Source organism: Lagenorhynchus albirostris, chromosome 6, assembly GCF_949774975.1.
Source record: "Lagenorhynchus albirostris chromosome 6, mLagAlb1.1, whole genome shotgun sequence".
In the NCBI taxonomy this organism is placed as follows: Eukaryota; Metazoa; Chordata; class Mammalia; order Artiodactyla; family Delphinidae; genus Lagenorhynchus; species Lagenorhynchus albirostris.
In genome coordinates, this window is record NC_083100.1 from 58,608,732 (window position 1) to 58,621,827 (window position 13,096).

The following is a 13,096-nucleotide window of genomic DNA, read 5'->3' on the forward strand; positions in this document are numbered from 1 at the left end:
TTTGTTTTGTTTGTTCATTTGTTTTGTGTTTTAAGTTCCACATAAGTGAGGTTATATGGTATTTGACTTATCTCACTTATCATGATACCCTCTAAGTTATTCCATGTTGTTGCAAATGGCAAGATTTTATTTTATTTTATTTATGGCCATAACTACCCCTTTAAACTACTCTTCCCCCATACAATAAAGAATTTTTGTCATGTCATTTATAAAAAATAAATAGGAACTAGCATTTTTCAGTGTTTATGAATAAAGCTGTAGATGTTAAGTGAATTGCCAATGCAAGTTTAGCTCTCTCCCTTCTCTTTAAATAGTAATGAGCTATAGAATTATAAGTAAGTTGGGAATCATAGTTCTGACACAAGGTAGGACTTTGTTTTAAAGAACGGATTAGAAATGTGAAAAGATAGAGGTTTTTTTGAGGAGGATATCCTTGTCTTGATTTCTAACATTGTATTTAATAATTTATTTTTTACTGGTTTAGGATTGTGGCCCTTAACCATTCAGTGATTTTGGTGGGACTCTGGATTAGAATATAGATGCTCAGAACATTTGTTATTTACCACATAGGACACAGGATGTTTTGCTGTTGTGATTTAAGATTCAGTATATTTGTATAATAATTTTATTTCTTTTTTTCTAGAGTCTTTTTAAAAATTTTTTATTGGAGTATAGTTGATTTACAATGTTGTGTTAGTTTCAGGTGTACAGCAAAGTGAATTGGTTATACATATACATATATCCACTCTTTTTAGATTCTTTTCCCATATAGGTCATTACAGAGTATTGAGTAGAGTTCCCTGTGCTATACAGTAGGTCCTTATTAGTTATCTATTTTGTATATAGTAGTGTGTATATGTCAATCCCACTCTCCCAATTTGTCCCTCCCCCCCCTTGCCCCCTGGTAACCATAAGATTGTTTCATATATCTGTAACTCTATTTCTGTTTTGTAGATAAGTTAATTTGTACCCTTTTTTTAGATACCACATATAAGCAATATCATATAATATTTGTCTTCCTCTGTCTGACTGACTTCATTTAGTATGACCATCTCCAGGTCCATCCATGTTGCTGCAAATGACATTATTTCATTCTTTTTAGGCTGAGTAATATTTCATTGTATATATGTACCACTTCTTCTTATCCATTCATCTGTCCATGGACAGCTGTCCACATCTTGGCTATTGTAAACAACACTGCAATGAATATTGGGGTGCATGTATCCTTTTGAACCATATTTTTCTCCAGATACATGTCCAGGAGTGGGATTGCTGGGTCATATGGTAGCTCTATTTTTAGTTTCTTAAGGAACCTCCATACTGTTCTCCATAGTGGCTGTACCAGTTTACATTCCCACCAACAGTGTAGGAGGGTTCCCTTTTCTCTACACGCTCTCGAGCATTTATTGTTTGTAGACTTTTTGATGATGGCCATTCTGACTGGTGTGAGATGATACCTCGTTTTAGTTTTGATTTGCATTTCTCTCATAATTAGTGAAGTTGAACATCTTTTCATAATGCTTTTTGGCCATCTGTATGTCTTCTTTGGAGAAATGTCTATTTAGACCTTCTGCCCATTTGTTTTTTTCTTTTGATTGGGTTGTTTGTTTTTTTGATATTGAGCTGCATGAGCTGTTTGTATATTTTGGAGAGTAATCCCTTGTGTTCATTCATTTGGAAATATTTTCTCCCATTCTGTGGGTTGTCTTTTTCATTTTGTTTATGGTTTCCTTTGCTGTGCAAAAGCTTTTAAATTATGTAAGTCCCATTTGTTTATTTTTGTTTTTATTTTCAGTACTGTAGGAGGTGGATCCAAAAAGATACTGCTGCAATTTATGTCAGAGAGCATTCTGCCTATGTTTTCCTCTAGGAGTTTCATAGTATCCAGCCTTACATTTAGGTCCTTAATCCATTTTGAGTTTATTTTTGTGTATGGTTTTAGAAAGTGTCCTAATTTCATTTGTTTGCATGTAGCTGTCCAGTTTTTCCAGCACCACTTATTGAAGAGACTGTCTTTTCTCCATTGTATATCCTTGCCTCCTTTGTCATAGATTAGGTGACCATAGTGCATGGGTTATCTCTGGACTTTCTATTCTGTTCCATTGATCTATATTTGTTTTTGTGCCAGTACCGTACTGTTTTGATTACTGTAGCTTTGTAGTATAGTCTGAAGTCAGGGAGTCTGATTCCTCCAGCTCCGTTTTTCTTTCTCAAGATTGCTATGGCTATTTGGGGGTCTCTTGTGTTTCCATACAATTGTAAAATTTTTTGTTCTAATTCTGTGAAAAATGCCATTGGTAATTTGATAGGGATTGCATTGAATCTGCAGATTGCTTTGGGTAGTATAGTTATTTTCACAGTATTGATTCTTCCAATCCAAAAACATGGTATGTTTCTCCATCTGTTTGTGTCATCTTTTATTTCTTTCATCAGTATCTTAATAGTTTTCTGAGTACAGTAGGTCCCCTACATAGGGACAAGTTCCAATCCAAGAGCATGTTCTTAAGTCCAATTTGTTCATAAGTCCAACAAAGTTAGCCTAGGTACCCAACTAACACAATCAGCTCTATAGTACTGTACAGTAGTAGGTTTATAATGCTTTTCACACAAATAATACATAAAAACAAACACAAAAAATAAAGAAAACATTTTTAATCTTACAGTACGGTACCTTGAAAAGTACAGTAGTACAGTACAACAGCTGGCATACAGGGGCCGGCATCGAGTGAACAGGCAAGAAGAGTTACTGACTGGAGGAGGAAGTGGAGGTGGGAGATGGTGGAGCTGAAGGATCATCAGCAATAGGAGATGGAGGGCAAGCTGCAGTTTCACTCATGCCTGACATTGATGGCACGGGTTCTGGTTCCTTGCTGGATTCAATTCTATCTACCCTCTTGAAAAAATGATCCAGTGATGTCTGGGTAATATCTCTTTTTTTTCCTGTCATAGATGACACGGTAGCACCGGATTGCATTCTTAATGGCTGCTGCAACCTTCGTGTACCATTCTACTTTTGGGTCCTGTGCCTCAAAAACTAAAAGTGCCTCCTCAAATAAAGAAAATCCCCTTGCCATTTCCTGCTTCGTGAATCTCTTCGGTTCATCATTTACTTCTTCCTCTTGTCTCTCTTCGTCCTTTCTGTGGGCCTCCAATTCCATCAGGTCTTCATTAGTAAGCTCCTCATGTTGCACAGCAAGGAGTTCAGTGAAGCCGTACTCTTGCAGATCTAGCTCCAGCTTCTTGCTGAGAGTCACTAAGTTGCTGAAGACCTCTTTCAACTCCTTATCCGAACGCATGTTCGCATCTTTGAAAGTTTGCAACTTGAAGGTTCATATGTAGGGGACTTACTGTACAGGTCTTTTGCCCCCTTAGGTAGATTTATTCCTAGGTATTTTATTCTTTTTGATGCAATGGTAAATGGGATTGTTTCCTTGATTTCTCTTTCTGATCTTTCATTGTTAGCGTATAGGAATGCAAGAGATTTCTGTGTAACCTGCAACTTTACCAAATTCATTGATTAGTTCTAGTAGTTTTCTGGTGGCATCTTTAGGATTTTCTATGTATAGTATTATGTCATCGGCAAACAGTGACAGTTTTACTTCTTCTTTTCCAATTTGTATTCCTTTTATTTCTTTTTCTTCTGATTGCTGTGGCTAGGACTTCCAATACTATGTTGAATAATAGTGGTGAAAGTAGACATCCTTGTCTTGTTCCTGATCTTAAAGGGAATGCCTTTCAGGTTTTCACCACTGAGAATGATGTTTGCTCTGGGTTTGTCGTATATGGCTTTTATTATGTTGAGGTAGTTTCCCTCTATGTCCACTTTCTGGAGAGTTTTTATCATAAATCAGTGTTGAATTTTGTCAAAAGCTTTTTCTGCATCTATTGAGATGATAATATGGTTTTTATTCTTCAACTTGTTGATGTGGTATATCACATTGATTGATTTGTGGGTATTTCTAGAGTCTTTGGTTATATAATACTTTTTGCTTCCATACTTGATTTGGGCTCTTAAATCTTACATGTACCGATGTTACCTTAGATGCAAATAAAGATCTTGACTTGAAACCTTGTCATGATATCTCCCCCACACCTCTCTCTGTCTCTCTCTGTCTTTCTCTGTCTCTCTCTCTCTTTCTCATTGCTTTTATGTAGATGACATTATTTTCTTTGCTAAAGTTGCACTATGTATCCTGCCTTCATATCTCCCATCAGTATTCTAGTGTACTTCTTTATCACCATATTTGGAGTACAGCAATTCTCTTTTAGCTGGTTCCCTACTTCTGGTTAGTCTTTCTAAAATGCCACTTTTTGTTTGTTACTCAATAACATAAAAACCAATGTTGCCTCCCTATTGAGTAGCAGATGCAATCCAGACTTACCTTGCTGTTTGAACTTCCCTATTCTTTACCCTACTGGATGTACTAAGTTTTTGTCTCCTACCACTCCTCAATACAGCGTCACACTATAGTCAGGCTTTCCAGTAAGCCTTCTTTATTTCAACCTTCATTTTTTTATCTGATGCTTTTTCCTGTTACTTGTCATGCCTTTCTTTATCTTCTTTACCTATACCAAATTTCTGTATTTAAAGGCCTTGATGATTAGTTATTATTAATTGAACCTATATTTAAGGTCCTTGCTAGTGAGTATTGTTCTCCTTTTTTATTGGCTTAGATTTGTTTTCCCAACCAATTGTCTAATTATTAGGACTAAGGTCCTCATATTTTGATTTTTGTTTTTAATTCTTAAGATTTAGCACATTGTTATGTATAAGCAAACTTTCTTTAAGTGGGGAACTTATGTTTAGCAAGGCTCATTGTGGTCTGCATATGTTGAGGAGGTGACAGTTTATGCATTGATTGTATAGTGGTAGAGGATGGAAAGAACTTAAGTAAAATAGGCCCATCTTGACCACATACCCTCTTATTTCCAAGTAAACTCTAGACATACAATTTGGAATATCAAGTTTTCCATGACAGGTAGTTTATAAAGTACCGCTGTGAAGCCTGTACACTTAAATACATCACGTGTTTTAAAATCTATTTCTGTATAGCTAGGGATGCTTCGCTTCTGAAAGCTGAATATAACCCAAATTTAAGTAGTAATATAGCAAAGCAGTTCACTGAAGTGCTGAATTTTCAAAGTATATTTTTATTTCTGAAGTCTTTTCCAGTTAGATTAAGCATCCTAAAAGTATGGATTTATCTGTCTTACTCAAATCTTTATGGAATAAGGTAGGATTTGAATGAATTAATTAATGAGTAAGTTGGTCAATCTTCAGTCCATTTATAATTGAAAATAGCCAACTCATTTCTGCCAAATCATCCCAAGAAATAAATATGATGCAGAGTGTTCAATGCCCCGTGGATAGTCAAATGTATCTCACCAAGTCTGTATTTTGACTGGCTCTCAGTAAAGAGGTACACAAATTTTAAAAGTCACAGCTTTAATATGAGCATTGACATTCTGCATTCACTTAGTGAACACATTTTATAATAGAAATGATTTATTTAATAACTAAAAATACATTTTTTGTTCATTTTATTTGCTGTTACCTCAAAGTATACTGGAGTCAATCAAGCGAGTTTGGGGCTGGAAATTCTGTGAAAGAGTGTGTAATAGAGGGTTAAGAGAGAGAGCTAAGAGAGATATCAACATTTATGTGGTGGTTAGAGCAAGGAAAGGAATAGCCTGAGAAGAAATGGCCAGAGAAAATAGAAGAAAATCAGGAGAATGCAGTTGAAATGAAAGAGACATCGTCAGTGCTCTGAAGTTAGATGCTACTGAGAGGTGATTCAAGATTCCTGAAGAATGGCTGTTTGATTTAGCATCATGAAGGCAAATCATTGGTGTTCTTTTTGAGATCGATTTCTGATAGCCTGGTGGGGGCACACTCCAAACTGTTGTGGGTTAAGTTTTGTATAGGAAGTAAAGAAGTGGCGAGAGCAGGAATGGCTTGGAGCCAAGAAGTTTGGCTGGAAAGGGAATTGATGTCTGAGGGTGACTGACCTGACTGATTTAACATAGAATCTTAAGCCTACTTAAATATTGATGGGAAAGTATTGATGGAAATGGTGGTGATACAAATATAGGAGAGAGAGAGGCATAATAGATTGAGGTCTCAGGAAATACAAAGAACAGTCTGCGGAGCAAACTTCCTTGGAAGGGGATAAGATCCAGAGCAGAGATAGTAGAGATTGGACATAAATAGTAGAAGGTAATGCTTTCCAGTTTACTGCTGGAAAGAAGGAAAGATTGGGTAAAAACAAAAAGGGGGTTTGGTATTCCAAGGTGACATGCATTTTCTCTGTGAAGTGAGAAAGATTAGGTCTCCTGGGTAGCAGGAGGGAAGAGGAAAGATCAGAAATGTGAGAGAAGTCAAGAAGGTTTGAAAAAGGTGCTTTATTGGGAAAGGAAACATTGCAGGATTGCTGGGTGAAGAATCTTTGTGATGGAATCCAGTCTGAGCCTAGCTTATGGTTAAATTTCTCTTATAACACATTGTTTAATAATGAGACTTTATTATAGTTAGTATTTTCAGTCACCATTTTTATATGTATATAAAGAAATGTACAGATATAAAATAATTTTCATGATTATGGTGGTTTTCTCCCTGTGGCTAGTCACTGCAAAACCAAAATTTTAACTAAAATTTGTGTAAATTTTTCTACAAGTTAAACTTGTTTATTGTGTTTAAAAAAGAATGACTTTTTAAAATGACTTGTTTTTATGAACAATGCATGTTCATTATAAAAAGTTTAAGCAAGACAAAACTGATAAAGAAGATTTAAAAATTACTCAACACCTCCTTGCCTAGGAATTACTTTTATTAGCATTTGGTCTGTGTTATTAAAAGAGAGAAACAGTTTTATTAAAACGTGATCATTAATGTATATACTGTTTTAAATAGAATACTATATTTAGTTGGAAAGAAAGAAAAAGAACTGAAGTAATACAGAAGAAATTAATGATTCTGTACCAGTTGGTTGACCAACTTGAGGTTGGTCAATTTTTGTTTCAGTGTTTGTTTATGCTGGCATACTTAGAATGTGAAACTTTGAAAATGGCTATGATTTCTAAGTGGGCCACCTTCTTGACAGAATCTCTTTCAGAGGCCTTCTTGACAGATAGAATCTCTTTCAAAGACTGAGAAATCTTACGGTGTTTTACCTTGTATAATTAATCCACTCAGAGTATATATAGAGAGGAGTATTTTCAAAACCAGAATGAGCTTAGCAATGCTAAAATTTAGCTCTTTCGTACTCTTCAGTTATAAGAAATAAGAGAAGAGGTCCATGTTTACATCCTTGAGTCATAGTATTCTCATCTCTGGCATATGGAAGACATATGCCATATGGGGACATAACTATTATAAAATATTTCTCAAAGAACTACTCTTTGCCAGAAGCAATGATCATCTTTCTCTAGGAGAAAGGAGAATACTCCTTTCTTCTTGAAACATTTTCTTTCCCCTACTCCTGGAAGAGCATATTCCTTGTTTTTCACTGACTTTGTCACCACTTCGTAGTCTCTTTTGCCAAATCCTTCCCTATCAGACACCTGAGTTTTTAGTGCTCTCTCTTTATGATGTCATCCAGACCCGTAACTTTAAACACATTTGATAATTCCCAATTTTGTATCTCCAGTCATGACCTTCCAAACTACATCTAGTCCATTCTATCATATATTCTCAGTACAAACATTCTCATCTTCTCTACAGCAGCAATTTTATTTCAGGTTACCACTCATCTGCACCACTGCAACTACCCCCTAACTTAGTCTTTCTGCCATCACTCTTGTCCCCTCCCTTAAAGTCTGTTCTTTTGAGAGTAACCAAAGTGGCTTCTTTAAGTCATAAATCATATATCATCATCCTACTTTCCCTTTATTTAAAGCTCCCTAATCAATGGCTTCCCATTATAGCTAGAATAAAATCCAAACATCCATGGCTTACAAATGTTTGTGAACTGCTTTACTTCTCCAACTTAAACTTTATTTACTATCCTCTGTTGTGGTTCACCCACACTGACCTTATTTCTACTTCTTAGAACTCTCTTCCTTCAGGTCTTCTCATTACTCCCTCATTCTGGCCATTCTATTCTCAGCTCCAATACCGTCTCCTCAGAGAGGCTTCTCTGACTATCCTAGTACAAGTATTGCCCAGCAAATGTAAATTGATACAGCCACTATGGAGAACAGTATGGAGGTTCCTTAAAGAACTAAAAATAGAACTACCATATGACCCAGCAATCCCACTACTGGGCATATACCCTGAGAAAACCATGATTCAAAAAGAGTCATGTACTACAGTGTTCATTGCAGCACTATTTATAATAGCTAGGACATGGAAGCAACTTAAATGTCCATCAACAAATGAATGGATAAAGAAGACGTGGCACATATATACAATGGAATATTACTCAGCCATAAAAAGGAACAAAATTGAATTATTTGTAGTGAGGTGGATGGACCTAGAGTCTGTCATACAGAATGAGGTAAGTCAGAAAGAGAAAAACAAATACCGTATGCTAACACATATGTATATGGAATCTAAAAAAACGGTACTGATGAACCTAATGGCAGGGCAGGAATAAGGACACAGACGTAGAGAACAACTTGAGGACACGGTAGGGAAGCGGAAGCTGGGATGAAGTGAGAGCGTAGCATGGACATATATACACTACCAAATGTTAAATAGATAGCTAGTGGGAAGCAGCTGCATAGCACAGGGAGATCAGCTCGGTGCTTTGTGACCACCTATAGGGGTGGGATAGGGAGGGTGGGAGGGAGGGAGACGCAAGAGGGAGGGGATATGGGGATATATGTATACATATAGCTGATTAACTTTGTTGTACAGCAGAAACTAACACAACATTGTAAAGCAATTATAGTCCAATAAGATAAAAAAAAAGTTTGCCTAGCAATGCCACCCCCTCCCCCCAGCACACACATGCTCTATCATATTATCCTATTTTATATGGAATAGTACCAAAATAGTTTTTAAAAATCAGATGACATCCCACCACCAAAATGACCATAGTTAATATTTTCAGACATTTCTTGATTTTACAAAAAAACAATTGTGATCTCACATTTTTGACTTAATTTATTTAAATAGGAAATGTTTTCACTAATGTAAGTGGGAAATTGCCAAAATTGAAGATAATGAAAATAAATACAATGAAAACTACATATTTAATTTTTTAGCCTTTAGAAGCTCTGAGGCTGAGGCCTGTTCTGTTGATAAAAAGTTATCAACATTTATAAATTTATAAATGTTAAACATTAAAGATCAATGGCATCAAACCAACATTTTCTCCTTGACATAGTCAGAAGGACTAAACGAGAATTGAAAGAGAAATAACTTTCTCATCAAGCAATTCAGTATGATATAGTCTTCAAGATGACTCTAGTCATCTTCTTTATCAGTAAAGTATTTCCCCCAAAAGGGAATTGTGATAATAATTGTAACATTTATGATACTAATTGTTTTAGTTAATGTGAAGTTGAAATAAATAACTTTTGCCATGGACTAGGGTAAAAATGTTGTGGTGAACTAGTAAGAATTAGTGGGGGGAAAACCTGTAAACTCACAAAGTTTATTATAAACTGTTCCAAGGTGAATTGAGTGACATGAAATGATATTATTCAAAATTAATGTTTGAGTATATTACTATGGAGTTTCTTCTAAATTACTAATTCCTACATCATAAAAAAATAGTATATGCCCCAGTTACTGAAAGAGTTCTCTGTTAAGCACTTTACATATATTATCCAATTTAATCATACCATCCTCTGAAAGGTAGAAATATCTTATTTTAAAGATATGATAATGAGATCCTTAGAGATTCAGTGATTTGGCTAAGATTTTATGACCAGCAAGGCTGTTAAAGCCCTTATTCTTTTTTTTTTTTTAAATTATTTATTTATTTGACTGCGCCAGGTCTTAGTTGCAGCACTCGGGATCTTCATTTGCCGCACTTGGGACCTTTAGTTGTGGCATGTGGGATCCATTTCCCTGACCAGGGATCGAACCCCAGCCCCCTGCATTGGGAGCATGGAGTCCCAACCACTGGACCACCAGGGAAGTCCCTAAAGCCCTTATTCTTAACCAGTAAATCTTGTACTAAAAAAGATATGAAAGAATGTTATGATGTGAGTGTACAGTGATGTCTGTTGACCCAGGAGCATGTCTTTGGAAATTAATCTCTGATTTTTTAGTTGTAAGAAATGGAAAGTTGCCCAAATGGCTGCCAAATTTTCTGTAAGCTTACATTTTACAGCTCTTTTAGGCCCCAGTTGATCACAGGGCTATTCAGTTTTGAAGGATAACTTTAATGTTCCCTTCCGTTCATTTTTATCTTAACTTTTGGCACTATTTATTTTTAAAAATAAATTTAAGTTATTTGCATAATATGTTACCACCTCATATACAAATGAATAAAATAGGAACACTAACTTTCAGGCATAGGAACAACAATGCAATTTAGTTTCTGTTATCCACTTAATTAAAATTGAGGGCTGGGACTTCCCTGGTGGCGCAGTGGTTAAGAATCTGCATGCCACATAGAGAATGGACTTGAGGACACGGGGAGGGGGAAAGGTAAGCTGGGACAAAGTGAGAGAGTGGCATGGACATATATACACTACCAAATGTAAAATAGATAGCTAGTGGGAAGCAGCCGCATAGCTCAGGGAGATCAGCTCAGTGCTTTGTGACCACCTAGAGGGGTGGGATAGGGAGAGTGGGAGGGAGACTCAAGAGGGAAGAGATACGGGGATGTATGTATACGTATAGCTGATTCACTTTGTTATACAGCAGAAACTAACACAATGTTGTAAAGCAATTATACTCCAATAAAGAAGTTAAAAAAAAAAAAAAGAATCCACCTGCCAGTGCAGGGGACATGGGTTCGAGCCCTGGTCCGGGAAGATCCCACATGCCTCAGAGCAACTAAGCCCGTGTGCCACAACTACTGAGCATATGTACTGGGACTGCTGAAGCCTGTGCACCGAGAGCCTGTGCTTTGCAACAAGAGAAGCCGCTGCAATGAGAAGTCCGTGCACTGCAACAAAGAGTAGCCCCTGCTCACCACAACTAGAGGAAGCCCATGCAGAGCAATGAAGACCCAACACAGCCAAAAATAAATAAATCAATTAATTTTAAAAAATAAATTTTAAAAGGAGGGCTGAAATTAAGAAATTGCCATTTAAAATCTGCTGATGCATTTACTGTAGGGATGTTGTTGAGGACATCACTATAGTTACTCATTAGCCCCTACATCAAGATGACTATATAAGAAATTTTTCATTCTAAGTGTCATAAAACGTTTTTTATTTCTATAACTGAACTGACCACGTTTCCTTTGTTGATCTGAGTGCCAGGAAACTAACTTTTATTTTCAGTTTTCCTGTTTTATTGTGCTATTTGTGTAAGTTGCCTCATCATGATAAGAAGTAAATAGTATTGTGCTTCCAGGGAAACTTTTTTCATACTTTTCAGGTATTCAAAAAACTTACCTAAACCATTGTCTGATGTGTTTACTAGTAAGATATAATGTACCTCCTCATTTCTTACTAATTTTGTTCATATGAATCAGGTACTATATAACATCGATTGTTTGCCAAGAATACTTAAGTATTATTTTAAATAGTTATATTTAATTGTAATAATTTACTTTTAAAATTATTATTACCAAATATTTCCACGTTAAGATATGAACAGATTAATTATTTTAATTCTGGGGAATTATATTTAAAAAGTTTGCAACCTGTAATGAGAATGTCTTGGTTTTTTTGTATGTAAGAATGAGCTGTAGTCAGTTTTTCTCTTATCAAACTCAATCAAACTGTCATGATTCCTATGATACCTCTATCTAAAATAATTGATACTGTATGTTTGAAAGCATCTCATTTTGGGAATATAATCTAATTGGTAATTTTAATTAAATTAACTTGTTTATAAATGTGTTTATTGTTTGGTGGGTATATCATTGCGTCCTGTTTATAATATTTCTTAGTATTTGTTCATTTTTGTGATACTGTTATCTGATAATTTGAGTAAATCCCAGTTGAATTATGTTGCCACATTATGTCTTCAAAAGGGCATAAAGTCAGTACACATGCTTGAGTAATGTCTGGTTGTTTTACCCTTATGTTTCCAGTTGGCAATTTGAAATTATGGCTTCAACTGCACTTTAAATATGTGATAATAACATGTGTTTCTAATAAGGGCCAGCACCATTTTGTTCAGATAGCGTGAATGGTTGTCACTCATATATGACGAATGCACCTTCATCTGCTTCTTTGATAGTCCCCTAAAAACCATACCCTCAAATCAGGCCGATGAAATTAGCTGCTGTGTAAATTGTGTGTCTGAGTGGTTCATTATCTAATCACCGTCAGAACCACAGTGATAAAGTAGATTGAAGCAGGGAAGAGGTCTGCCAGATGATTTCACCACCACCACCACCACCACCCCCCGCCCCAAATCCAGTTTCCCTTGGAAACCCTAATAGTGCAGTTTAGAACTTCAGGCTCTCATGCCTGGAATACAGTATCTTTTAATGTACCAAACCTGAAAATACCAGTAGTTCTGGAGCGTAATTTTCTTTCTTTAAAGATCATAATTTTATTTATTTCAATCAGTTTTTGAAACGTTGAGGCTCTTGAATTACTGTTTTGCTGCTAGTGCCCTAAATAGGAAAAAAAATACTCTGTCCTACTTGTAAGAATTCAGAATAACTTGAATAAATTGTTAACCTTCTAGGAATCTTGGCTCACTCTAATAATGAACTTCTGTGTTATTTGTTTATTGAATTGCTTCCCTTTAATTTATTTTAGGTGCTTTTGAAGATGATGATATCACGCATGTTGAAGGAAGTGTAGATCCTATTCGAGATATAGAAATTATACATGAAGAGCTTCAGCTTAAAGATGAGGAAATGATTGGGCCCGTTATAGATAAACTAGAAAAAGTGGCTGTGAGAGGAGGAGATAAAAAACTAAAACCTGAATATGTAAGTAAAATCTACAGCTTCTTTAGATATTTGAGTTCATTTTCCTTGATTAAATTTTTAAAATAAAGCACATACAA

At 35.7% G+C, this 13,096-nt stretch overlaps 1 protein-coding gene across 1 annotated transcript in view; it reads left to right on the forward strand.

The window, feature by feature from the left end:
* The window catches only part of OLA1 (Obg like ATPase 1), a 167,921-nt gene that overhangs the window by 89,616 nt on the left and 65,209 nt on the right, over nucleotides 1–13,096 (forward strand). The window contains exon 5 of the mRNA XM_060152621.1: nucleotides 12,844–13,019. Within this exon, the coding sequence (XP_060008604.1) occupies nucleotides 12,844–13,019 (176 nt within the window). The remainder of the gene's footprint in view (nucleotides 1–12,843; nucleotides 13,020–13,096) is intronic.